The sequence below is a fragment of the Pongo abelii genome, chromosome 2 (genome assembly GCF_028885655.2).
Source record: "Pongo abelii isolate AG06213 chromosome 2, NHGRI_mPonAbe1-v2.0_pri, whole genome shotgun sequence".
Taxonomy (NCBI): domain Eukaryota; kingdom Metazoa; phylum Chordata; class Mammalia; order Primates; family Hominidae; genus Pongo; species Pongo abelii.
Genome location: NC_085928.1, coordinates 165,184,195 through 165,212,028, shown reverse-complemented (window position 1 = coordinate 165,212,028; position 27,834 = coordinate 165,184,195). Strand labels below are relative to the sequence as shown.

Here is a 27,834-nt window from a genome sequence, read left to right as displayed (position 1 = left end):
ATGACTCAGGCCCAGCTGGGTCAGCAAGACCATATTTAGTTCAACTCTTTGGTTTCATGGACCATATCTCTCTGTCTGGGCTCAGACACACTCAGCTTATTAGGGCTGAATAAGAATGAGATTCTGGGTAACTTCGGGTCTTTTTATCTGGGCTGGTCTTTTCCGGCATGTTCAAATGACATATGGGCGGCCATTTGGGGGATAGGGTATGGGTTCTTGGTGAAGGAGTGGAAATAGTGGGGGCTTTGTAGATATGGTACAAAAGGTGGGATTGGAGACAAGAGTGGAATATTAAATGTTTGGAGCTTTACTCCATTATGACCCCCAAATTTGCAGCTTCTGTGAGTCTAGATTGACCCCTCCTGATGATTGTGCTGGCAGAAACTTTAGTACAGGCTTCATGTACTTTTACCTCCCTTTACTTTTTTCCATAGTTTATATGTGTGGCCAGGTAAATGTCTGTCCTTGTTCTTAAAACTTTTATTCCTTTATAATGCTTTTGACCTCTTTTTCTCCATTATTATTCCTTTCTCCCAAACAGGTTTCGACTTGTTTCATAGTTCTATTCAAAGCAACTTTAAAACTCAACTTTTTATTTTTATAATTGTTCATTTTCCTTTATTTTCTTGGATCCTGGATGTTACTATTAATACATGTTTTACATGTATGCCTTTTAAATGAGTGCCTTCAATGAATGTCTTCCTGTTATCAGGAAGAAGCTATCTAGTTTTATTTATCCATGGTTGTCTATATATTTGGCAAATATATTCTGTTTAAGTTATTTTTTCTACCTGTTCTTTTCATGCTAGCCAGATAGACATAAGTTAGCGGGATGATTGAATTCTTAGGGAGAACAGGGGACCCAGAAATAGACAGCTACTTGAGCAAGACACACAGCTCTGATTTGGCCTCAAAATGGCAAAAGAACCCTATGAGTGGAATTTTGTGGGTCTTTTCTGTTGAGGAGCTGCCTCTACTCTGGTTGAATCCACTCTCTAGTGCTCTGCTTTTTGCGATTGGTATAATCTGACATTATTATAAAGTCTTCTGTGCGTGGTGTTTTCTTTGCTGTAGTTCTCACTTCCTTTTTTTCTCTATTAAAAACTGCCAGGAACCACAGGAAATGTGTTATCATTCAGTGAAACAAGAGCACATCAGGTTGTTCAGCAAAAATCAGAGCAGTTCATGATTTATAATCAAAAGCAACTCACGAGGATTTACCCCTCTGCCTACCGCATTGATTCCAGTAACTTCAACCCTCTCCCCTACTGGAACGCAGGCTGCCAGCTAGGTGTGTATTCCTTGGGAAGGAGTGGTTCTCCGTATAGTCTCACTATGCCGCCATCTTGCCTAATTCTCTCCAACTTTCAACTTGCACAGTGGCACTGAATTATCAATCTGAAGGACGAATGATGCAGTTAAACCGAGCCAAATTCAAGGCAAATGGCAATTGTGGCTATGTCCTCAAACCCCAGCAAATGTGCAAAGGTGTGTATTAATTTCATAGTCATAAATGCAGGTGTGTGTTAATTTCATAGTCTAAATGCAAGCAACCTTTATTAAGGAAGCTGTTTAGAAAGTGTGATACCCCAGAGTTTTTCAACATTTTTTTTTTTCAAAAAGATAGGTTAAGGTGTTTGAATGTGAACTGTAATCTTATCACCACTACTTAATATTTGGTTAGCCATGATGTTTAGAATGTTATCTTGAGAGGTTTTGTGTGAAAGAGGGACATGGATAGCATTGGGTTATCACTTGAAATCCGGTGCCCCATATAAGCTGGAGTGCTTTTTAAGGTCTGAGCCCAATCTTTCAGAAACTATCTTAGGTAATGTGAGTCTGTTGGGAAGCTTCAATTCCACCTGAAACAATTTTATCACGCTCTTTTACTCAGTGTAGTCCTGCTGGGAAGCTTCAATTCCACCTGAAACAATTTTATCAAGCTATTTTACTCAGTGTAGTACAATTACAAAACAGTGCTAACAAAAGAGAAAGGATAGGCTGGGCATGGGGGCTGACACCTGTAATTCGAGCACTTTGTGAGGTCAAGGTGGGCGGATCACCTGAGGTCAGGAGTTCGAGACCAGCCTGGCCAACATGGTAAAACCCCGTCTCCACTGAAAATCAGAATTAGCTGGGCATAGTGATGCGTGCCTGTAGTCCCCGCTACTCGGGAAGTTGAGGTAGGAGAATCGCTGGAACCCAGGAGGCAGAGGTTGCAGTGAGCCAAGATCACACCACTGCACTCCAGCTTGGGTGACAGAGTGAGACTCCATCTCAAAAGAGACAAAACAAAAAAAGGATAATGTGTTAGATCAAACAACAATTTCTTTTGGTTCTGCTCATTAAAATTATTTTTAAAATTTCCGAATTACATTTATAACAATTGAGATAAAAAAGTTGTTGACAGGATTATCTTCAAGATTTTACGCTTTGCACGTTTTCTTGCTCTGCTGTTTACTTAATTTCAGGTCTTCTTTCTGTTTGTTATATTCACTCATATCTGAGATAGTTTAGGTTAGAAAATTATTTGAATCTGACATAACTGTTGGTGTTCAAATAAAATGGTTCTCTTCCTCCATTCCACAGTTGATCATTGCATTGCAAACACTTGCTTTAAGTTGGCCCACTCCACAGGCCTTTGGCAACATGGTTTCTAGTGAAAACCACAGCTAGGCCACACTGATAGTTATGTGATCATGTAATTCAGCATTTGTTTTTGTTCGTTTGTTTGTTTACAACTTAAGCTGTGCATGCGTGTGTGTTTCTTCTTATGTTACCAACTTATACTTTACTTGGCCTAGGTACTTTCAACCCTTTCTCTGGTGACCCTCTTCCTGCCAACCCCAAAAAGCAGCTCATCCTAAAAGTTATCAGTGGACAGCAACTCCCCAAACCTCCAGACTCCATGTTTGGAGATCGAGGCGAGGTAAGTTGCCTATGACTACGTCTCTAAGTGGTTAATTATGTGATTATCTTAGTGCATTTACATTTTATCCGAAATGTCTTCAGAGATGTATGTGTGTTCATAACTGAGCACTGACCTCAGCTTATCAGACATTAACTGATTTATTGGTAAGTCACACAGTTCTTGCTGTACTGCTGTCCGTCGTCTATTTTGAAGGCATGAGTGCACACAATTGAATTCACAATTTAAGGTTGACACTGGCATTGCTAAAATTGGAGTGCAAAGACAATTATATTATTAACAGAACATAGCCTAAGAGTATATCTTAACCTAGAAAGGCAATGTTCCGTTAATAATAGAACCTCACATTCCTCTCCTCCTGCAATGCTCCTCCCTGCTGCACATCAGCCACCTGCTCCTTGGCCGTGTGCTGATTCTTATTATCATCTGCTGTACCTGTGTCGTGTGATTTTAAAATGTCTTCATCTGTGGCCACAGTCTTTTTTTTCTTTCCAGAGCTCTTAGCCCATTGTTTCCATTATACCTTCTTGGCGTCTGTTTTCTCCCTACATAGCAGCTTCTCCTATGCTCATGCCCTTCCTCTCAGAGCTGATCCATTACTTCAGGTTCTTTGTCACTCCCGCCTGTTAAACCATCATTTTTGGATCTTAAGGAAGGAAATCACAGAGGTCTACAATTTGGTACTGCCATAAATGCTTTAAGAAGTCTACTTTCTCTGCTTTAGACTTTCTTAGTTCAGCTCTTTCTAGATTCTTTGGGTTTTATTCCTTCATTTTTCTTCGCCCAGAACTGGTACCAGAAAGGAGAGTCTACAGATGACCAACAAGACAAGATATTTCCTCCTAGAGGAGAGGATGGGAATTAAAGTATACGAATCAAACATGCATAGCTTGATTAATTATTATGCCACCCAGATCAAGACAGAGCATATCCAGAATCCCTAGAAGGCTCCTGTCCACCTTCCCAGTCAATATCTACCCTCCCTGCTGCCTCTCATAGCAAACACCAACCCCTATCACAACAGACAAATTTTGTCTATTCCTAAACTTTATATAAATGGATTCTTAGAGTACTCTTTTATGTCTGGCTTGCTCAACATTATGTTATATAGGAGAACTTTATTCTTTTCTCATTGTTGAGAGTATTCATTGAACACATATTTCTGACCAGGCACAGTGGCTCACATTTATAATGCCAGCACTTTGAGAGGCTGAGGTGGGCAGATTGCTTGAGCTCAGGAGTTTGAGACCAGCCTGGACAACATGGCAAAACCCCATCTCTACAAAAAATACCAAAATTAGCCAGGTGTGGTGCGCAAGCCTATGGTCCCAGCTACTCAGGAGGCTGAGGTGGGAGGATGGCTTAAACCTGAGAGGTGGAGGCTGCCATGAGCTAAGATCATGCCACTGCACTCCAGCCAGAGCTACAGAGTAAGACCCTATGTCAAAAAACAAAATAACAAAAAACAAAAAACGTATATTCCACAATTATCCATCCTACTCATGATAGAAATTTAGGTTGTTTCCAGTGTTTGACTATTATAAATACAGCTGCTCTCAGCATTTGTGCATGGGCAAAACATCTCAGTTCTGTTGGGTATTTGCCCTGAACTAAAGTTGTAGGTTCACTGGGTAAAGTTTGTTGGCATTAATAAATACTAGCAAACAGTAATTTAATATTTTTTATACTTGTCTCATATATCCGAATCCACCACACCTAGTACCATTTATTTTTCTTACTAAGCACCTTGTAAAATCAGTTGCTGTCGAAATGTAGACATTTTGGCCAATATTCTCAGATTAATTAACATATATATAGAAATATGTTATTTGTAATAGTATTTTCTCTTTATTTAATAGATCATTGACCCTTTTGTTGAAGTTGAAATTATTGGATTGCCAGTAGATTGTTGTAAAGATCAAACCCGTGTGGTAGATGACAATGGTAAGATGGTAATCTGTGTTCACTTTTTAATGAAGATGGTCTAGAAATAGAATTTACACTAAAAAAGGTGTCTATGTAGAAGAGCAAGAAATCTCTAAAATCCGTAACTCCCATCTGAGTTTATGTTAAAAGCTTTTCAACACATAAAACTAAGTAACTGTGGAATTGATGCATGGCTTATTTTGATGGTGTTGTAATCTGGGCTCTCTAGACTTTTGCTTTTAAAGGAAATTTTTTGTCTAGTAAAAAGAGTAAATGATATTTTAAAGAATTGGTTTAAAAATTCACTGAGGAAATGCCTCCATTATATGTTTATATTGTATTTTTATGACATGCGTTTTCTCAAAGCTCTCATTTGTGAAGCCTATGTGTCTTGATAATTTCTCACTTTTTCTGGAGCATGTAAAACTCTAAAGGCAAGCACAGTATAGTCTGGTGAGTTTACTTCTTGAATATTTACATACGATTGGAGGGGCAGCATTCTTCTTATATTTTGGCCATAATATAAAGAAATTTTTCTTTACCCAAGCCTTATGTCTTTTTATTTGTAATCTTTTAAAATTTGTTTGTTCATACATTTCACAAACATTATTGTATACCTATTTTTCCTCAATCTCTTGTAATTAATATTGTAAAATACATTTGAAGCACAATCATTAATTTGAGAAATTAGGGGTTCACAAGGAGTCCCTGAAGGAACACTACAGTTCCAGAGTAGGGCAAACCTATAACTTAGGAAAAACATGTACACAGAAAGAAACCTTCTTAAATTGCATTTTCCCACCGATGTTCGATAGATTATTCTTTCTTTTTTTAGTCTCAGAAATAATTGAGAGGTCATCACTAAGTCAACAAAAAGATCTTCTCTGATTCAAGAGAGGTATCTCAGTGATTTTTCAGCTCATAATTATTTCAGTAGCTTGAGGCTTTTTAATAGGGTTAAATGGTCGATACCTCCTAAATGCATACATTTTTAAGAACTTATTTTCATTTTTAGAAAGGAAAAAAACCAGAAACTTATGGAGTACTTGAATTTTTAACAGCTTTTACAGTTATTTCATCAGAGAGAATTTTACCAAGTAAATGTATTTTTGCATTTTAGTATTTGAGGTGAATTATATACCTTTTTAACTTATTTTTTAGTAGCTGTGAAAATATGCCATCATTCATGCAGTAAGGTCTTGCTTCGTGAGAAGCTACTGGGAATCAATAGTGCCCAGTCTAATTTGACCCTGTCACTAACTATAAGGCCTTGTGTGGCTTTGGGCATGTAATTGTCTATGAACATCAATTTTCTCAACTACAAACTGTCTTATAAATACTGATATTCCCTACTTTAAAAGATGAGTGTTACTTGTATAGTTTTTGAAAGTAATATATTTTTAATGTCAGTAATATATATTTTTTAATCAGAAAGAAACAAAAACCAAAACCCTGCTCTACTCTAAAAACTTTAAAAATCCTCTAAAAAAAAACTTAGAGAATTGCTATAAGAAATAAGATGATGTATGTACAATAGGAGTTGAAACCTGTGAATGCACCTTATAAAATGGTTGGTGGCGGTTATTACAGCAGTAGAATCTTTGGTGCATGAGAAGCATAATCCTGTTGGGAGAGGAAATCATTCTTTATTGTTTTGGCTAAAACATTATTCTTAGATCACTACTATAGATAATTTTTTAACTTATTGAAGCATTCTGAATACTAAAGAGCTTCTTTACAATACAGTTAGGCATCAAAGATTAATAGATTTGATGTGATAATTTACAGGCAATTTTCTTACCAATTATTTTCTAGCAAGGGGGTAAATTTCGAGGCTTTATTCCAGTAAGGCATCCTGGAGTGGCTTAGTTGTCTTCATGAGTTTAATAACCATTGCAAGTGATTTTCACCGTCTGCTTTGCAGATGTTGCTGCCAACTCATTTTCAGCCAAGTCCTTTGCTTTTCTGATTTTTCTTTTCCTGTTTCTCTGAGGATTTAACCCTGTGTGGGAAGAAACACTGACATTTACAGTACACATGCCAGAAATAGCTTTGGTTCGGTTCCTTGTGTGGGATCATGATCCCATTGGACGAGACTTTGTTGGACAAAGAACCGTGACCTTCAGCAGCTTAGTGCCTGGTAGGTATGAGCTGGCCTTTTCTCTCTAGACTGACCATTCCTTTTTCTTTGGAAGATATAATACGTGATATGTTACTTACATAATAGCATACGTGATATATAAAATATGTGTCATATAATAAATGTGACTTTTAACAAGCTTTGTAAAATGTAAAGGAGTCCAGTTGGGCTGGGTGCAGTGGCTCACACCTGTAATCCCAGCACTCTGGGAGGCCAAGGCGGGAGGATCACCCGAGGTCAGGAGTTCGAGACCAGCCTGACCAACATGGAGAAACCCCATCTCTACTAAAAATACAAAATTAGCCACGTGTGGTGGTGCATGCCTGTAATCCCAGCTATTCAGGAAGCTGAGGCAGGAGAATTGCTTGAACCCAGGAGGCGGAGGTTGCAGTGAGCCGAGATCATGCCACTGCATTCCAGCCTGGACAACAGAGCAAGACTGTGTCTCAAAATAAATAAATGAATAAAAGAACTATAGTCAAGTCAGATACTTAATTTTGTTGTACCCATCAGAAAGCCAAATGCAAGTTCAACTAAAAAGAAACGACTCTCTTTCCTTTTATCAGGCTACCGGCATGTCTATTTGGAAGGACTGACAGAAGCATCCATATTTGTACACATAACCATCAATGAAATCTATGGAAAGGTGAGAAAGATCATAGGATTTAAAGTCATATACATTAATATGGTCCTCAACAATGCTACTGATTAATTGCATAACAGGAATGTAAATTTTGACAAACTGTTCTTGAACCAAAAACTCTAAGGAGGCCCAGCAAGCCTAGTCTGCTATTCCAGTCATGTCCTGATCCACCTGTACTCTTTTCACTGTTTAAGGTGTGTACTCATTTCTTCTATACAGGGGCCCTCTCTGGGCTTAATAGAATTGAGAAAACTATTATTCTCTCAGGCAGTAATCTGTTGGGCTAAAACAATGAAGATATAGTTAAATGTTGAGTTTTATTTTAATCCTCAAAAAGACTCAACTGGCGTCAGTGGGAAATGCAGTGTCTCAGATGGTTGATGAATTACCTGTACTAACTGGGCTGTGATCCCAGCCACTTCTAGGCAGGCTACATTCATTTGGTACCAATGTTTTTAACTGAAAATCTAAAAATTGTGAATGGATTTTAAAGCTACCTATAGGACTGAAAAGGAGACCATGTAAATGCATTCTAGTTCTTTCTTGATGCTGTTGTCTTGGTTATAGAACTCATTTGAGGTTTACAAATCAATAGGTTGTCCTCTGGTCATGTCAAGTAATTGGGGACTTGGTTACCAGTATGAATTTTCAGGACCACACGGGATTTGAAGGGACTGTTAAAGCATTGAATGGGGCCTAGAAATGTCCCGTGCTCTTCACAAGAAAATCTGTATAGCTGGAAGCTTCCTCATCTGTAAATGTGGGATAAAAATAATACCTACCTCATAAATAAATATATATCTTATCCTTAGAAAGCTGCCTGGTACATAGTAATGCTCAGAAATATTGGCTAATATTAATGTTGTTATGACTACAATCCAACTAATAAGGAGTGGACCATTTCAGCATGAATTAGGGAGTATAATGTTTATTTTCATATCGATCAGCAAGGGCATGGAGCTGGGGGTAAGGATCCTAATTTCTAAGACTGGTGAAGTTTTATACCATCACTTCCTGTGTTTAGTCCTGGATTTCTGTTTGTGGTGCTTGTTGGGGTCTTGCCTCTCATCTAAGTAGACACAAATGTAAATAATTCAAAAATGATTCTTGAATTCTAGGAATCCCAGGTTAACTACAGACTATCTCTAGCATTTATCACATTGAGGGAAACAATTAAATTCTGAATTTGTTTAAAACTTGAGCCAGAAATAAATTAAAATCTGAAAGTGTTTTATATCACTCCCATCTTCTCTCCTAAATAAATGTTCGTTTATGAGTCATACTCTTTATTGCTTTCAAGATGTGTTCGGGTTGGGATCCGCACATCACAGTGTAGCGGTATTGGTTGAACAATGAATGAGCATAAGACTAAAAATCCCCAAAACTAAGAGAAAGGGTTTATAGACATGTATGCATTTTTTCTTTTGTGTTTACTTGTGACACCCTCTTCAATGAGCCCCAATTGCGTTTTGTTGTGTTTTGTTTTTTTCCTTTACAGTGGAGCCCTTTAATACTCAACCCCAGTTATACTATATTGCACTTTCTAGGAGCTACAAAGGTAGTTTCTCAGCATGGTGCTTTGTTCTGGCTGGCATATTTCTTTTTAAGTGGTTATGGCAGCATGCTTTTTCATATCACTCCATTTTCCTGCTTACCACTTTGAAACATGCATCTGTTGCTTTAAGGTGCCTGAAGTTTGTAGCAGTCTATGAGCTGTGGAGACTTTTCCTACCACTTTGTCATCTCTGAGTAGGAAACTTCTGGGAAAGCTTGATGTAAGAATGGAAGGCTGAAGTCCTTGCAAAGTAAGGTTGATAAGATGTGCATGAAGTTGTGCAAACATGCTGTGAGCTGCTGCTTTCTTGGTTTGAATATATTTCAATGGCTGTACGATTTTGGTTTATATTCATTTTTCATGGAGCTGTCATTTTCAAGGCAAGTTGTTGACGTGATGGCATTTGCTTAACTTGTGGTTGGTTCTTTTGTGTCTTCAGAACAGACAACTCCAGGGTCTGAAGGGACTGTTCAGTAAGAATCCTAGGCACAGTTCTTCAGAAAACAATTCCCATTATGTACGGAAGCGATCCATTGGAGATAGAATTCTGCGACGCACAGCTAGCGCCCCAGCCAAAGGCAGGAAAAAGAGCAAAATGGGCTTCCAAGAAATGGTGGAGATAAAGGATTCTGTGTCCGAGGCCACAAGAGATCAAGATGGCGTGCTGAGGAGGACCACACGCAGTTTGCAAGCACGCCCTGTCTCTATGCCTGTTGACAGAAACCTTCTGGGAGCTTTGTCGCTGCCTGTATCTGAAACAGCAAAAGACATTGAAGGAAAAGAAAACTCTCTGGGTAAGATGCTTTAAGTTTCTCTAAGAATAAACCCTTCTAGGCTGCCTTTCAGTCCCTGTTTACCATTATGAAGTGGCTGACATTCTGTAGTCAAAGTAAAATATACTGAAAAATAAATACTTTGTAATGTGATCTTCTAGACCAGAAGATTTTAAACTTTGGGGGCCAGGTAGATCCATTTTCTCTTCACCAAGAGCTTTATAATGTCAACATCTGAAATTGACAGTGAGGGATAGGGGAGCCATTAGGTGTGATGGCACAGAGAAGAAGATGAAACCTGCAAAATAGGATTTGAAATATTGGTTTTCCAAATGAGTGCCATATTTACTGATTGTTCTGAGGGTGAATATGGTTGTATTACTTTTCTTACCATATAACACATTTCCATGATTGGAAATGTTTATGGAGAAAGAAAGCCAGATGTTAAAAACAAGCCACCTTTTTCAAAAACAAGCAAATCTTTTTTTCTCAAGAGGTGGCTCAGGCAGTGTTTTCCTGTGGCCTCACTTCCCTGATTCTTGGATGCTGACAGAGATGGAGGTGTGCCTGCAGCTTCAGCGTGGCCGTGGGCTCCACAAACATAGGGACCAGGTGCTGCCTGTCTTTTTCCTTAATTTGAGTGTATCATTGACTCATCAGGAACTCAATAAAGAGCGAAGACCGCCTTGCCGTGTACCAGAGAGCTTTTGACTGATGTCGGTGACCCCCATCCCATCCTATCTGGGGGTAAATTTAAGTGCCAAAACTGTGTGCATTTGATATCTATGCAACAAATATGTTTTAATTAAAGCAGAATCATCTCAGACAAGTAAAATGTGGTACTGATTTCCTTTAGCAAAATTATTCTTTTATCTTTTATCAAATGGTCTAATTTCAGTGCTCTCTTTTCCCACAAACACCATTTTACTTGTATTGATTTTTGTTATAAGATATTCTTCAATGGTTTATTTGAAGGAGAGAAAGAACATTTAAAAGCTTGAAATTTTGCTAAGAGCAGTGTCAGAGAAGAGATAAAATATGTGCCTTAAAATGTATTTTAAAACCCCATCTTTGGGAAAAATAAAGCTATATTCAGTAGAAATTGGTTCTATCTGTTAATGCCACAGTTAAGATGTTAATACCATTAAGGTGAGTTAGAAAGCAATTTTGAGGTAATGTTTCTTTTCTACTTTTAAAAAACTGTTATATAAATTAGTCATGTATATTAAACTTTTGGTAAATACAAAACAATACATAGTTATGTTGCATTAAGTACAGAAAAAGCAGACTACAAAATTCTATATATTATTCTGTTCCTCTGCAAAATCTTACAGTGGCTGTCTCAGTGGTAACATCATACGGTATTTAATTTTTTCTTTATAATTATTTGAGGTTTTCAAAATTTTTATGATGAATATTTTTAGTTTGGAAACTATTTAATAATAAGTTGAACAAGTTCTTTTTTCTTATATATTATGACTCTGAAAGCATTAAATTATTAAAATAATCTGATCAAGAATTGAATACCTCATACTCTCCTAGCAGTATACTAACCATGGTGGGCTATCCCAGATTACTGTGAATTGTGTTTTTATGGTTTTCCTTTACTGTGCCTGAACTTACTACCACTTTTAGGGAAGGATGCAATATGAAATTTGTGTATTAAAAAGAAATATATGATTAACAAAAAATTAGTTATTAGCAATGACATGGAATTGATGACCAATTTTTATCTTTGCATTTTAACTCAACAGATATTGATATTTAACACGTTTATTGCACCTTCCAATTATTTTAGAAATTAATTGATTAAATTAAATATGCTCCCAAAATGTTTTGAAAATGATATTATTATGTTTTTCTTCCTTTCTTCTTTTTTTGTTTTAACTAATACATGTATAACTTTGAAAGCTTATAGTATCTTGCTTACAGGTACCACAATGCTTTGTTTAACAGAGCTGTCTTGTTCTGTTTCTATTGCCACGCTTCTGTGTAGTACAAATCTGAATAGGAAACAACTTAAGGTAATCCTCACTGTAAAAGTATGGTAACTCATTGACATTTTTTTGACAATGAATATTACATCCTTAGCAGATGTAATAGATATTCAAAGGGAAGCTCCAGTGAAATTCCTATAAATATATTTTACCATTTATTCATCACACAGACACTTTGTTGCAAACCTATGCAATCCATAATTATATTCTGTCACAGTGTAACAGATTTACATTCTCCATTTGTCTGTCTGAAGACAACATGAGTGTTTGCAGGTCCTACATAAAGTGATACATGTCACCTAAAATATTGTTTGTCTCCTTCAGCAGAAGATAAAGATGGCAGAAGAAAAGGGAAAGCAAGTATAAAAGATCCACATTTTCTAAATTTCAACAAAAAGTTATCGTCCTCCTCCAGTGCTCTCCTCCACAAAGATACCAGCCAAGGGGACGCCATTGTATCTACAGCCCACATGTCAGTCACAGGAGAACAGCTGGGCATGTCAAGTCCTACGGGTGGGAGAACCACATCAAATGCCACAAGTAATTGCCAGGAAAACCGCTGTCCCAGCAAGTCTCTCTCCCCAAGGCAGCATTTGGCTCCTGATCCTGTAGTTAACCCCACACAAGATCTGCATGGTGTGAAAATCAAGGAAAAGGGGAACGCTGAGGACTTTGTGGAAGGGAAAAGCATCTTGTCAGGAAGCATCCTTTCTCATAGCAACCTAGAAATTAAGAACCTGGAAGGTAATAGGGGTAAGGGCCGAGCTGCAACATCCTTTTCTTTGTCAGACGTCTCCATGCTCTGTTCTGACATACCTGACCTACATTCAACTGCAATTCTGCAGGATAGTGAAATTTCCCATCTTATTGACAATGTCACTTTAACAAATGAGAATGAGCCGGGCAGTTCCATCTCAGCCCTGATTGGCCAGTTTGATGAGACCAACAATCAGGCTCTCAAAGTTATTTCCCATCTTCATAATACCAGTGTGATGTCTGGCCATTGTCTGTTGCCTAGCCTGGGCCTAAAAATGCCCATCAAGCATGGTTTTTCCAAGGGAAAATACAAGTCTTCCTTCCTGTGCTCATCTCCGGAGCTGATAGCACTCTCAAGTCCTGAGACCACCAAACATGCAACAAACACAGTTTATGAAACTACCTGCACTCCCATCTCTAAAACCAAACCAAATGATGACCTTTCTAGTAAGGCCAAGACAGGGGCCATAGAAAGCAACCTGCCTGGGTCCCCTAATACTTCTCATGGCTGGTTACCAAAAAGTCCTACCAAGGGAGAAGACTGGGAAACACTGAAGAGCTGCAGCCCTGCCTCTTCCCCGGATTTGACCCTGGAGGATGTAATAGCTGATCCCACTCTCTGTTTCAATTCTGGGGAGAGCAGCCTTGTGGAAATTGATGGAGAATCAGAAAATCTTTCTCTAACAACCTGTGAATATAGGAGAGAGGGCACAAGTCAACTTGCTTCTCCTTTAAAACTCAAGTACAGTCAGGGTGTGGTAGAACACTTTCAAAGAGGTTTGAGAAACGGCTACTGTAAAGAGACCCTCCACCCTTCTGTCCCTGAAATATTCAACAATATTCAAGATGTCAAAACTCAAAGTATTTCTTATCTAGCCTATCAGGGTGCTGGCTTTGTGCATAACCATTTCTCAGATTCAGATACAAAAATGTTCCAGACCTGTGTGCCCCAGCAGTCTAGCGCTCAAGATATGCATGTCCCTGTACCCAAGCAGTTGGCACATCTTCCTTTGCCTGCCCTGAAACTGTCCAGTCCTTGCAAATCCAAAAGTCTGGGGGACTTAACATCAGAGGACATTGCCTGCAATTTTGAGAGCAAGTACCAGTATATTAGTAAGAGTTTTGTTACAACTGGCATTAGAGACAAGAAGGGTGTGACTGTGAAGACAAAGTCGTTAGAGCCTATAGATGCCCTGACCGAGCAGCTTCGGAAGCTTGTGTCCTTTGACCAGGAAGACAACTGCCAAGTGCTATATTCAAAGCAGGATGCCAATCAGCTCCCCCGGGCACTGGTCAGGAAGTTGTCATCCAGAAGTCAGAGCAGAGTACGCAATATTGCTAGTCGTGCCAAGGAGAAACAGGAAGCCAACAAGCAGAAAGTTCCAAACCCCAGCAACGGGGCAGGAGTGGTTCTTAGAAACAAACCCTCAGCACCCACCCCTGCAGTGAATCGCCACTCCACCGGCTCCTACATCGCAGGCTACCTGAAGAACATGAAAGGGGGTGGCCTTGAAGGCCGGGGCATCCCAGAGGGGGCATGCACGGCTCTTCACTATGGCCACGTTGACCAGTTTTGTTCAGATAATTCTGTTTTGCAGACGGAGCCAAGCAGTGATGATAAACCAGAAATTTATTTTCTTTTGAGACTGTGAATTATATAAAACTGCATTCTAAAGGTTTACAAGGTATTCCGTAGAATGTCAGAGTTTTCGGTAAATAAGTTCCTTGGCTTTGGAATGATTTTCAAATGTATTTTTAAACTTGTATTTGGGTCTCCCTTTGACTTCATGTGTTCTCCCTGTTAATGCATTTGTATATAGATTTGGTGACATTTCCCATGTACCTATTATGATCTTTCTCCCTTGAGTTGTTGTCAACTGTATCAGTATGAAATGCGTGCATGCCCTAGACGTGAAACTCCTCAGCAGCTCGGGTTATAATGTGTGTGTGTTTCACCAAGTTATCCTTTACTGTGTCCTCAGATTGCAGTCACAAATGTAGTCATTTTTACTCTCTAACTGTTGAGTTGATTAAGAAACTTTGCAAATGACAAAGGGATGAATTCCTTACTTTAATCTGTTATCATTTTTCCTATGTTTCCCTCTTTGTTGAGAAGCCCAGATGCATTTTTATAACTCAGTTTTAAAAACTTTAAAATAGTTACCTTGCCTTTTAGGATGTTCTTATCCCACCCATAATGAGAGTTGAAAGGGGATGGAGAGCTGCTCCCCAAGCCCTTCCCACTTTTTGGAATAGGCTGTGAGGGTGTGAGGAAGAAGGCTGTCTTTTGTACATAAGGACAAAATTGTTTGTTTTACATAAATTTTGTTACATATTTTTGCTAATGGCTTTGTATGTAACAAGAAGCGAGTTGCCAAACTACTTGTTGTACTTTTGAATTTTCTGATTGAATTACAGACTGCGAACAATGGCTTTCAGAATGAGGGACTTCCATCAGACTCTAATGATAATAGTAGCACAAATTGAAAACTTCCCCAAAGCTTTCACAGAATATTTTCTCATAATAAAATCCAAGTAAACAGATAATTAGAAGAAACCCTTTTCCTTCAGGGAACCAAGCAACTCTATTTTAGTACTGACATGCATTATTTTCACTGTGAATTCACTTTTTTATTGCATGTTCAGATGTCCCTCTTTGTTTTTTTTTTTTTGTAACATTAACTGCAATGATGTTCTTCCTGGAATTCATGAAAATATAATTAAAACACATTTTTAAACACTTGGTGAACTTTTTTTACAATTGAAATTCATACGATGACTATTGAGTAAAAGCACTCAGAGCACTCGGACATCCTTTCCATGTGTTTGCGGCAAAATAGAAAGCTATCACGGAGGATAGTTTTAAGCAGCAGTTTATGTCTCTGAGTGTTTTCCTTATGCTTTAAAGAGCATATTTGTGAGGTGACTTGAAAGAAAATCAAATGTAATGAGTTTCTTTGCATTTGGCATTGCTATTGCAAGTTTAAAAATAAGCCTTGTGAACTGGTTGTGGTGGTGGGTGGTGGGAGGGGAGCGGTGGTAGTGGTGGTGGTGGTGGTGGTGGGTGGGGGAGCTACGTGGGGAAGGGAAGTGAGAGGCTATGTTTGGCAAATGAAATTGTCTGAAGCTTTGCAATGTGAGGGAAGAGTGCAGAGGAGAACACTTGGTCCCTGGTTCCCTTGGTCCCCAACTCTGAGCTTTTCCCCAAGGTTGGGGGTCCCTTATTTTCTGGACAGGCACTGGGAATCTGGTTGGGGGCTGATGTGTAATGATGAAAGGGTAAGTGACCATTTCTCTGCCCTTAGTGAGCCCAATACATTTTTGTTTTCTTGGGAGTTCTGAATCTCCTAATTCTATCCTTAGACCTTGGTTTGTTTTTAAGGTATCCTTGTTTTAGAAGGGATTGACCTGCTGTACAGTTGTTAAAATGCACTTGCCAAAGAATAGAATTTAGCTGCTCTTCAGGATTTGATGGTATCTTTGTTCTAAAACAAATCCAGGAGTTTACATTTGTTTTGTTTTGTTTCTTTAAGGTAAACACTGACATTTTATGGACTAGAATTATGAGATCCCCAAAATTGTGGGAAGTGAAATACAAGCAATTTCAGAAAATAGGTTGGGAATGTTTCTAGCACAAAGAAAAGACAAATATGTAAGGTGTTAGATATCCCAGGTACACTGATTTGTTCTTTATAAATTATATGAATGTACTAAATTATCATATGTACCCCCCTCCCAAAAGAAGAAAATAGGTTGGATGCACAGTACTTCTGGCTGTCCCAGGAAATACTCATTTTCCTTTGCTCCTTAAAGTTCTTAAATGGAAATATTTGATAAGCAAATTTGATAATGGACTGGGATTAAATCAAGTTCATTTCACACATGAAAAAACTGAGGCTCAGGGTAATTATTAATTTAATTAAGTAAGCTTAATTACATTAAGTGTAATCCATTAGCACATTCATTTAGCTGATACTTTCCCTTTAAAAAAACCAAAAGCACATATTATTTCTTGGTTAATATTGAATTTAAATCCTTTTTCTTTTTAAATTTTTTTATTATTTAATTTGTGTGGGTACACAGTAGGTGCATATATGTATGGAGTACATGAGATGTTTTGATTTAGGCTTGCAATGTGAAATAAGCACATCATGGAGAATGGAGTATCCATTTCCTCAAGCATTTATCCTTTGACTTACCCATTGACTTACGAACAATCCAATTACACTCTTTATTTTAAAATATACAATTAAATTATTATTGACTATAGTCATCCTGTTGTGCTATCACATAGTAGGTCTTATTCATTCTTTCTGTTTTTTTGTGTGTATTAGTTAGCCATCTTCACCTCCCTACTCCCAGTCTCCCACTACACTTCCCAGCCTACGTAACTATCCTACTCTTTATATCCACAAATTTAACTGTTTTGATTTTTAGATCCCACAAATAAGTGAGAACATGCGATGTTTGTTTTTCTGTGCCTGGCTTATTTTACTTAACGTAATGATCTCCAGTTCCATCCATGTTGTTGTAAATGATGATCTCATTCTTTTTATGGCTGAATAGTACTCCATTGTGTATATGTACCACATTTTCTTTATCCATTCATCTATTGATAGACACTTAGGTTGCTTCCAAATCTTAGCTAAGGTAAGCAGTGCTGCAACACACATAGGAGTGCAGATATCTCTTTGATATAATGATTTCCTTTCTTTTGGGTATATACCTAGAAGTGGTATTGCTGGATCATATGATAGCTCAATTTTTAGTTTTTTGAGGCACTTCCAAACTGTTCTCCATAGTAGTTATGCTAATTTATATTCCCACCAACAGTGTACAGTTGTTCCCTTTTCTCCACATCCTCATCAGCATTTGATTTTGCCTGTCTTTTGGATAAAAGCCATTTTAACGGGGGTGACATGATCATTGTAGTTTTGATTTGCATTTCTCTGATGGTCAATGATGTTGAGCACCTTTTCATATGCCTGTTTTCCATTTGTATGTCTTCTTTTGAGAAATGTCTATTCAAATCTGTTGCCCATTTTTTGGTCAGATTATTAGATTTTTTTCTATAGAGTTGTTTGAGCTCCTTATATATTCTGGTTATTAATCCCTTGTCAGAGGGGTCGTTTGCAAATATTTTCTCCCACTTGGTGGGTTGTCTCTTCACTTTGTTGATTGTTTCCTTTGCTGTGCAGAAGCCTTTTAACTTGATGTGATCCCATTTGTCTGTTTTTGCTTTGGTTGCCTGTGCTTGTGGGTATTTCTCAAAAAATTTTTGCTTAGACCAGTGTCCTGGAGATTTCCCCCAATATTTTCTTGTAGTCATTTTATAGCTTAACATCTTATATTTAAGTCTTTAATTCATTTTAATTTGATTTTTGTATATGGCAAGAGATAGGGGTCTATTTTCATTCTCTTGTATATAGATACCCAGTTTTCCCAGTACCACTTATTGAAGAGACTGTCTTTTCCTTAGTGTATGTTCTTGGCACTTTTGTTGAAAATGAGTTCACTGTAGGTGTGTGGATTTGTTTCTGCATTTTCTATTGTGTTCCATTGATCTGTGTGTCTGTTTTCATGCTAGTACCATGCTGTTTTGGTTACTATAGCTCTGTAATATAATTTGAAGTCAGGTAATGTGATTCTTCTGAGTTTGTTCTTTTTGTTTAGGATAGCTTTGGCTACTCTGGGTCTTTTGTGGTTCCATATAAATTTTAGGATTATTTTTTCTGTTTCTGTGAAGAATGTCATTGGTATTTTGATAGGGATTGCATTGAATCTGTAGATTGCTTTGGGTAGTATGGATATTTTAATGATATTGAGTCTTCCAATCAATGAATATGGAATATTTTTCATTGTTTGGTGTCCTTTTCAATTTCCTTCATCAGTGTTTTATAGTTTTCATTATAGAGATCTTAATATGTGGCTATTGTAAATAGGATTACTTTAACTTTTTTCACATTGTTCACTGTTGATATATTGAAATGCTACTGATTTTTGTATGTTGATTTTGTATACTGCAACTTTGCTGAATTTCTTTACCAGTTCTACTAATTTTCTTGTGGAGTCTTTAGTTTTTTCTAAATATAAGATCATATCATCCTTAAACAAGGATAATTTGACTTCTTCCTTTTCAATTTGGATGCCCTTTATATCTTTCTCTTGTCTGATTGCTCTAGCTAGAACTTCTAGTACTATGGTGAATAACAATGGTGACAGTGGGCACCCTCATCATATTCCAGATCTTAGAGGAAAGGCTTTCAGTTTTTCCCCATTCAATATGATACTAGCTGTGGGTCTGTTGTATATGACTTTTATTACTTTGAGGTGTGTTCCTTCTAGCCTCAGTTTTATCATAAAGGGATGTTAAATTTTATCAAATACTTTTTCAGTGTCAATTGAAATTATCATATGTTTTTTATTCTTTATTCTGTTGATATGATGTATCACATTGATTGATTTGCATATGTTGGACCATCCATGGGTGATAAATCCCACTTAGTCATAATGAATGATCTTTCTAATGTATTGCTGAACTGGTTTGCTAGTATTTTGTTAAGGATTTTTGCATCAATATTCATCACAGATATTGGCCTGTCATTTTCTTTTTTTGATGTGTCTTTTTCTGGGTTTTGTGTCAAGGTAATACTGGCTTCATAGAAAGAGTTTGGAAGTGTTCCTTCTTCCTCTATTTCCTGGAATAGTTTGAGTAGGATTGGCATAAGTCATTCTTTAAATGTTTGGTAGAATTCAGCAGTGAAGCCATCAGTTTGCAGGCTTTTCTCTACTGGGAGACTTTTTTTATTACAGCTTTGATCTCATTACTTGTTATTGATTTGTTTGGGTTTTGGATTTCTTCCTGGTTCAATCTTGGTAGGTTTTATATATCTAGAAATTTGTCAGTTTCTTCTAGATTTTCCAATTTATTGGCATATAGTTGCTCATGGTAGCAAATAATGGTCCTTCGAATTGCTGCAATATCAGTTTTAATGTCTTTTTTAATTTCTCATTTTATTTATTTGGATCTTCTCTCTTTTTTCTTAGTCTGGCTAAAGGTTTGTCAATTTTGTTTACATTAGAAAATCCTAACTTTTTGTTTTATTGATCCTTTGTAATTTTTCCCACTCTAATGTTATTTATTTATGCTCTGATCTTTATTATTTATTTTTTTCTACTAATTTTGGGTTTGGTTTGCTTTGCTTTTCTAGTTCTTTAAGATGCATTGTTAGAATGTTTATTTGAAGTTTTTCCTCTTTTTAAATGTAGGCACTTAATACCTCTAGACTTCCCTCTGAGTACTGCTTTTGCTGTATCCCGTAGGTTTTGGTAAGTTATATTTCCATTATCATTTTCTAGATCCTGTAGAAATTTTAAAATTTTCTTCTTAATTTCTTTTTGAACCAGTGGTTATTCAGAAACATATTAATTTCCATATATTTGTATAGTTTCCAAAATTTCTCATTATTAATATTTAGTTTTATTCCATTGTGCTCAGAGAAGATGCTTGATATTATTCCAATTTTTAAAAATGTTTTAAGACTTGTTTTGTGACTTAACATATGGTCTATCCTTGAGAATGACCCATGTGCTAAGGAAAAGAATGTGGATTCTGCAGGATGAAATGTTCTGTAAATATCTATTAGATCTATTATGTCTGTAGTGTGGATTAAGTCTCATGTTTCTTTGTTGATTTTCTATCTGGAAGATCTGTCTAATGCTGAAAGTGGAGTGTGGATGTCTCCCATTATTATTGTATTGGGGCCTAGCTCTCTCTTTAGCTCTAATAACATTTGCTTTATATATCTGGGTGCTCCTTTGTTAAGTGCATATATGTTTAAACATATACGTTTAAATTTGTTTTATCTTCTTGCTGAATTGACCCGTTTGTCATTATGGAATGACCTTCTTTGTATCTTCTTATAGTTTTTGTCTTGAAATCTATTTTGTCTGATATAAGTATAGTGACTCCTGCTCTTTTTGGTTTCCATTAGCACGGAATGTCTTTTTCCATCCCTTTATTTTCAGTCTATGTGTATCTGTGTAGGTGAAGTGTGTTTCTTGTAGACAGCAGATCAATGAGTCTTGTTTTTTCATTATTCAGCCAGTCTGTCTTTTGGAGAATTTAGCCCAAGTATATTCAATGTCATTTTTAGGACTTACTCCTCCCATTTTGCTGTTTGTTTTCTGGTTGTTTTGTGGTCTTCTCTTCCTACTTTCTTTCCTTTCTGTCTTCCTCTAGTAAAGGTGATTTTCTCTGGTGATATGATTTAGTTTCTTGCTTTTTATTTTTTTGTGTATTCATTGTATGTCTTTTGCTTTGAGGTTACCATGAGGCTTGCAAATATTATCTGATAACCCATTATTTTAACCTGATAGCAATATTATTTGCATAAACAAACAAGCAAAAGGAAAACTAATAAAAACTTTATGCTTTAACTTCATCCCCTGACTTTTTAACTTTTTGTTGTTTTTATTTATATCTTATTGTACTGACTATGTCTTGAAAAGGTGTTGTAGGTATTATTGATTGGTTCCTCGTTTAGTCTTTCCACTTAGGATAAGAGTAGTTTACAAAACACAGTTATGGTGTTATAATACTCTGTGTTTTTCTCTGTACTTACTATTACCAGTGAGTTTTGTACCTTCAGATGATTATTTATTTCTCATTAATGTCGTTTTCTTTCTGATTGAAGTATTCCCTTTAACATTTCTTATAGGACAAGTCTGGTATTGAGGAAATCCATAAGCTTTTGTTTGTCTGGGCAAGTCTTTATTTCTCCTTCATGTTTGAAAGATATTTTTGCCAGATATACTATTTTAGGGTAAGAGTTTCTTTTTCCTTTAGCACTTTAAGTATGTCATGCCTCTCTGTCCTGGACTGTGAGGTTTCCACTGAAAAGTCTGCAGCCAGATGTATTGTAACTCTATTGTATGTTATTTATTTTCTCTTGCTGCTTTTAGGATTTTTTTTTTTTTTTGAGATAGAGTTTTATTCTTATCACCAGGCTGGAGTACAATGGCACGATCTTGGCTCACTGCAACCTCTGCCTCCCAGGTTTAAGTGATTCTCCTTCCTCAGTCTCCAAAGTAGCTGGGATTACAGGTGTGCACCACCACGCCCAGCTAATTTTTGTGTTTTTAGTAGAGATGGGGTTTCACCACGTTGGCCAGGCCTCCCAAAGTGCTGGGATTACAGGCGTGAGCCACCACACCTGGTCTAGGATCCTTTATGTTTTTTTTTTTTTGGTCAGAAGACTTCTACTGAAGATCTTTCTTTATCCTTGACTTTTGGGAGTTTAATTATTAGTGGCTTGAGGTAGTCTTCTTTGGGTTAAATCTGCTTGGTGTTCTACAACCTTCTTGTACTTGGATATTGATATATTTCTTTAGGTTTAGGAAGTTCTGTTTTTATGCCTTTGAATAAACTTTCTACCCCATATCTCTTTCTCTACCTCTTCTTTAAGGCCAATAACTGTTAGATTAGCCCTTTTGAGGCTATTTTCTAGATCCTGTAGGCATTCTTCATTGTTTTTTATTATTTTTTTCTCCTCTGACTATATATTTTCAAATAGCCTGTCTTCAAACTCACTAATTCTTTTGTCTGCTTGATCAAGTACACAATTAAAGAACTCTGATGCATTCTTTGGTATGTCAATTGCATTTTTCAGCTCCAGAATTTCTGCTTGATTCTTCTAAATTATTTCAATCTCTTTGTTATGTTTATCTAATAGAATTCTGAATTCCTTCTCTGTGTTATGTTGAACTTCTTTGAGTTTCCTCAAGACAGCTATTTTGAATTCTCTGTCTGACAGGTCACATATCTCTGTTTCTCCAGGATTGGTTCCTGGTGGTTTATTTAATTCCTCTGGTGAGGTCATGTTTTCCTGGATGGTGTTGATGCTAATAGATGTTCTTCAGTGTCTGAGCATTGAAAAATCAGGTATTTATTGCAGTCTTCACTGTCTGAGCTTATTTGTAGGCATCCTTCTTGGAAAGGTTTTCTAGGTATTTGAAAGAATTTGAGTGTTGTGATCTGAGCTGTATCTGCTTTAGAGGGCACTCCAAGCCTAGTAACAGTGTGGTTCTTGCAGACTCATAGAGGTACCACCTTGATAATTTTGGACAAGATCCAGGAGAATTCTCTGAATTACCTGGCAAAGACTTGTTCTTTTCCCTTACTTTCTTCTGACATACAGTTTCTTTCTCTCTCTCTCTCTCTCTCTGTCTCTGTTCTAAGCCACCTAAACCTGGGGATGAAGACCACCCCTGTGGTCACCACTGCTGTGACTGCACTGTGTCAGATCCAAAGCCTGCACAGTGCTGAGTCTCACCTAAGGCCTACTGTGACCACTCCCTGGCTACTGCCTATGTTTGCTCAAGGCCCTGGGGCTCTACAGTCAGCAAGTGGCAAAGCCCACCATGCCTGGGTCCCACCTTTCAGGGCGGTGAAGTCTCATAGACCCTGGGTGGGCCCAGAGGTGCCTTCCAGGAGTCAGGAACTGCAGTCAAAAACCTCAGAAGTCTACCTGGTGTTCTATTGTATTGTGGCTGCGTTGGCACTCAAACCACAAGATGCAGTCCTTCCCACTCCTCTTCCCTCCTTTTTCCAAAGGCAGAGGAGCCTCATCTTGTAGCCACTGCCACCGCAGGCCATAAGGAGTACTGTCAGACTACCACCAATGTTCCCTTAAGTCCGAAGGGTCTCTTAAATCAGTTTGTTATGAATGCTGCCTGGCCTGTGAGTCCCTCTTTAGGGCACTGGGCTCCCCTCTGGCCCAGGGCAGGTCCAGAAATGCTGTCTAAGAGTCAGGTTCTGGAATTGGGAACCCCAAGAACCTGCTTGGTGCTGTATCCCCCTGTGGCCTTGCTGGTACATAAGATGCAAGAGAAAGTCCCTTTTACTTTTCCCTCGTCTTTCTTGAGCAGAAGGAGTTTGCCCATAGCCACCACAGCTGGTAATGCTCTGAATTTTACCTAAAGCCAGCAAGTCTCAGAGGCTCACCCAAGGCCCTTGACATAATATCTGGGTATCGCTGCTGTTCGTTTGTGGTCCAAGTACTCTTCAGTGAGCAGGTGATGAATGCTGCTGGGGCTGGTCCTTTCCTTCAAGGCAGCTGGTTCCCTCTAGTCCAGAGTATGTCTAGAATGTCATCTGGAAGCTAGTGTTTGAAACAGGGGTCTCACGACTCTGATTGGTACCATCTTCTGCTGTGGCTGAGCTTGTATCCTAGATGCAAGACAGTCCTCCCCACTCTTCCTTCTCCTTTATATTTATATTTGGATGTCAACTCTGCCTTGAGGAGATCTAGTCATAGGATAAATGACTGGGGCAAAGTGGTGGTTTATCAGACCAGTCCCTCTAGTGCCCATGTGTGTCTGTCACTCTTTTTTTTTCTTTTCTTTTTGAGACACAGTCTCGTTCTGTTGCCCAGCCTGGAGTGCAGTGGCGTGATCTCAGCTCACTATAAGCTCCACCTCCCAGGTTCACGCCATTCTCCTGCCTCAGCCTCCCCAGCAGCTGGGACTACAGGCACATATCGCCACGCCCAGCTAATTTTTGTACTTTTAGTAGAGATGGGGTTTCACTGTTAGCCAGGATGGTCTCGATCTCCTGACCTTGTGATCCACCCGCCTTAGCTTCCCAAAGTGCTGGGATTATAGGCATGAGCCACCGTGCCCGGCTGTCTGTCACTCTTACATGTAGTAGTATTCTACTAATAGGACATTGGAAGAGAAGAGGAAGCAATTTTATAATTATCATTTGGAGACTGCCTTATAAGGAAGAAGCAGTAGTAAAGCTTAAATTTTAATAAAAGCTTTGGATTCATCAGGGTTTCACTTATCTGGAGGATGGAAAAGGGACTCATTCGGTCACAAGGCACTCACACAAGTGAGGTCTCAATCAAGATACTAACAGGCTTCCTGATTTCTTTCTTTTTTTTTTTTTTAGAACTACAGAATCCAGGAAGTACCTAGTCTCTGCAAAATCTACCTAGAGCAAATCTGTGAAATTTCAAAGTTTTCTCATTTGGCTCCTTTCCTAGAGGCTTCAGGGCATGTTCTAAGACTGAACAGTAACAAGTGGCTAGGGGAGTTGCCTGCAGCAGTGGCTATATCCACAGAGGACAGAAGCAAAGCTTCTGAATATAAATCTAATCAATCCAACTTTTCCACTTAAGAATTTTTAGTGGGTCTCCACAACTTACAGAATAAGGTTCCATAAGCTTGCATAGAGAGTCTTTGATTTGTGTTTCTGCAGCCTGGCCTCCTCTGCCTTAGATTGCCCTTTCCTCTTTTGCCCAATGCATTCTTCAAGATGCATCCTGGAAGATCTCTTTCCCTAGGGAGCCTTTCCTGATCATCATCTCCTCTTCCCTTATTGTCTCCAACCCATCAAGAATTACATAATCTCTTTTGAGGACCTCCAGTGCACCTGTGAAACCCTGGCTTCCACTTCATTGTAGGGATCTCTTCACATGTCTGCCTTCTCCACTAGACTTAGACCTCCCTAAGGGCATGACCATGCCTTGTCCCCTTTCCCTAGCTCAAAGCCTGGTACCCATGTGCATTCAGTAAACATCTGATAAACCGATGAATCAGGAAACTTAGGGAAAATGTGAGAGTAAACTGAGTCTACTATCCCAGTTTGCTGTATGCCTAGAAGGAGGAAGAAGCACAGGATCTTGTTCCATTTTTTTTGTGTGTCATGATGACTAAGTTTATCTTTTTATATTTCTTTTTGGTTCTCTCATTTCTCAGTTTCCATTCAGTCCATTTTTTTCCTCTCACTTTTAATTTAGTGACTAGTCATTTGCCATGAGTAAGAGTAACTGATATTTGTATAGGATTCTGTAACATAAAGAGACTTTTATACATAGTGGATCTCATCTAGACCTTATGACAATTTTGTGAGGAAATGATGTTACCCCCACTTCGTAGATTCCAGAAATGAGTCTCATTGAACTTGTGATTTGCCCAAGGTCATGAGGGATAGGAAGTAGTTGAGCAAGGTTATTCCAACTCCTACATGAGTTGTCTTTCCCCTACACACCATTGCCTTTTCTGAAGACTTTAATAAACATATAGTTAGCATCTAGTCTGGGCTAGGTACTCAGCTGGGTGTTAGTGTTATGATGATAAGGACTTATCTTTATGGAGCCACCTAGTAGAGGTGCTGAGATATAATATATTGGTTTTGTTCCAAATGTCCGAACAATTAGAAACATATCACCTATGGTAGTTGAAAATATAAGAGAGAAAGTTTTGTTGCTGTATATATGACATCCATGAATTATCCACTTTTTCTTTTGACTGAAATACCTATTTCACTGGGAGGTGGGAGTGCATTCCCAAAGAAGCAAGAATGACAGTAATAGAGAATTGAGGCAGAGAAAGAAGGAGAGGAAATACAAAGGGATGAGTTACTGAGCTGACCATAGCTTTACGACAAAACCAGCCAGATAATTGAATTTACAGGATGTCTCCAGAGTAGCCATAAGAAAAGACTGCATCTGAGAGAAGTTCATTGTAGGGAAGGATGAGAGATCTTCTGATATCTTTCCTATCTACTTTCTTTTAGTGGTGAAGTCTACTCTACAAGGCACTCACTTCCTGTATTTCCAGGTTGTGTTACACAACCCCTCCAGGCATCCACTGGGGAGCCAGAACCCTGGGGTGCAGTACGCTAGTCTCTCCATGTCAGCTGGGGCTGCATGTGTGGACTCCTCAGTGTATGGTGTCAGTGACAGTGGCAGCAGCAACAGTAGCTGGGACTTAACCACTGTGCGAGTAGCTGAGTAGCTAAAACGATGCAAACGGTTGACTTTGAGTGGGATGGGGTGGGTAGGGATGAGAGGAGCTGGTGTGATACATAACCTGGGTCTGATATACTTGCATCTCTTGCACTAATTCTATTTTCTCACGTATTCGTATATACCAAATGTTGTACGAGAACAAGACATTTTTCACTATTTCCTCCAGAAGGGAGGGGCAAGGCCAGTCTTTCCAGATAGTGGTCAGTTTCAATCCCCTAAACAACATTTAAAGATTGACAAATCAAGCTGCACTCCACTGCTGCAGCTGGTTCAGGGTCATAGCTGATACTCACTGTCTCCATTGTTGGTTCAGGGTCATAGCTGATACTCACCATCTCCGTTGTCTTCACCTATTCTTGTTTCCCACATCTTCAGTCAGTAGTCAGCTGCTTAATCCCTAATGGATGTCAACCATCAGTTGTTTTCCTTTGTCACATAATAGTTGCTGCAGGTGCCCAGTTACAAGTGTCAGTGGTCACAGAGTCGCCACGAGGTGCCTCAGTGAGTCCTGCACTCCAGATTTACTCCTCTCTGCCCCCATTGTTTTTAGCAACAACCCCAGCCTCTCACAGCAATCAGGGTTTGTTAAACTAGTAAGTACAGTAATTCTTCTCTTGCTTATCTACTGGCATGGATCGACACAGTTGCAATTTCCAGTTCAGTGGAACACAATGTGTTCTCTAAGAAGCAACACTGCCTGGGAAGGAGGATCTCTAACACAGCAGATATAAGATTGTAGGAACAGAAAGTACATATTTTGAATGCTTCATTCAGAATAATTGTGAGAAGGGTGGTCCTAGTTCCACCTTTTGGTTCCCAGAGCCCTTGCTTTTCCAATCCATACATAGGATCTAAGCCTGACCCTATGGCCACTTTGTTTATGAGCCCATCATCATGCAAGCATTGGATGGACCAAAGGAAGGGGCTGGCTGATATTCAGAAAATAGGTCATTCTATCTACCTGATTGTCAAGAGCCTCCTTGTGGCTGTGCTTATTCTTTAGGGTCACTCCAGAGAGGAATTGTATGGAGGTAGTGGTCCATTGCTGGAGAACCTCAACGAATACCACAATCTCTTTGAATTGACTCAAGGTCTTCCCTTCTCCATCAGCTGGTTATAGAGGATTTCCCGTGAGGCCATAAGTATGAGTTGAGGGAGTGACACCAGTGCCAAACAGGTAGGTGATCTGAAGGTCTGGGCAAACAAGTCACATTTTTTGTGTGTGTCTTCAGGACTACTTGAGTCTTTTCTTAAAAGTATCATTTTCTTCATACAATAGTTTGCTCCTCTGCCTCTCA

At 38.5% G+C, this 27,834-nt stretch overlaps 1 protein-coding gene and 1 long non-coding RNA gene across 5 annotated transcripts in view; one reads left to right on the top strand and one right to left on the bottom strand.

Moving 5' to 3' along the window:
* Window positions 1-16,709, top strand: part of PLCH1 (phospholipase C eta 1) — a 262,198-nt gene extending 245,489 nt beyond the window's left edge. Inside the window, exons 14-21 of one of the 4 annotated variants that reach the window (XM_054552881.2) lie at window positions 1,112-1,291; window positions 1,381-1,488; window positions 2,805-2,929; window positions 4,789-4,873; window positions 6,849-6,995; window positions 7,562-7,641; window positions 9,633-9,987; window positions 12,288-16,709. In XM_054552881.2, coding sequence (XP_054408856.1) covers window positions 1,112-1,291; window positions 1,381-1,488; window positions 2,805-2,929; window positions 4,789-4,873; window positions 6,849-6,995; window positions 7,562-7,641; window positions 9,633-9,987; window positions 12,288-14,371 — 3,164 coding nt within the window. In that variant the 3' untranslated portion in view covers window positions 14,372-16,709. The remainder of the gene's footprint in view (window positions 1-1,111; window positions 1,292-1,380; window positions 1,489-2,804; window positions 2,930-4,788; window positions 4,874-6,848; window positions 6,996-7,561; window positions 7,642-9,632; window positions 9,988-12,287) is intronic. The other 3 variants (XM_054552879.2, XM_054552880.1, XM_054552878.2) reach the window with 3 other exon arrangements.
* LOC112132634 (uncharacterized) lies at window positions 8,547-9,705 on the bottom strand. The gene is made up of 2 exons (XR_002914366.3): window positions 9,294-9,705; window positions 8,547-8,707 (listed from the first exon to the last, which is right to left on the bottom strand). It is a non-coding gene; the product is annotated as an uncharacterized LOC112132634 (long non-coding RNA).
* Window positions 16,710-27,834: the final 11,125 nt, after the last annotated feature.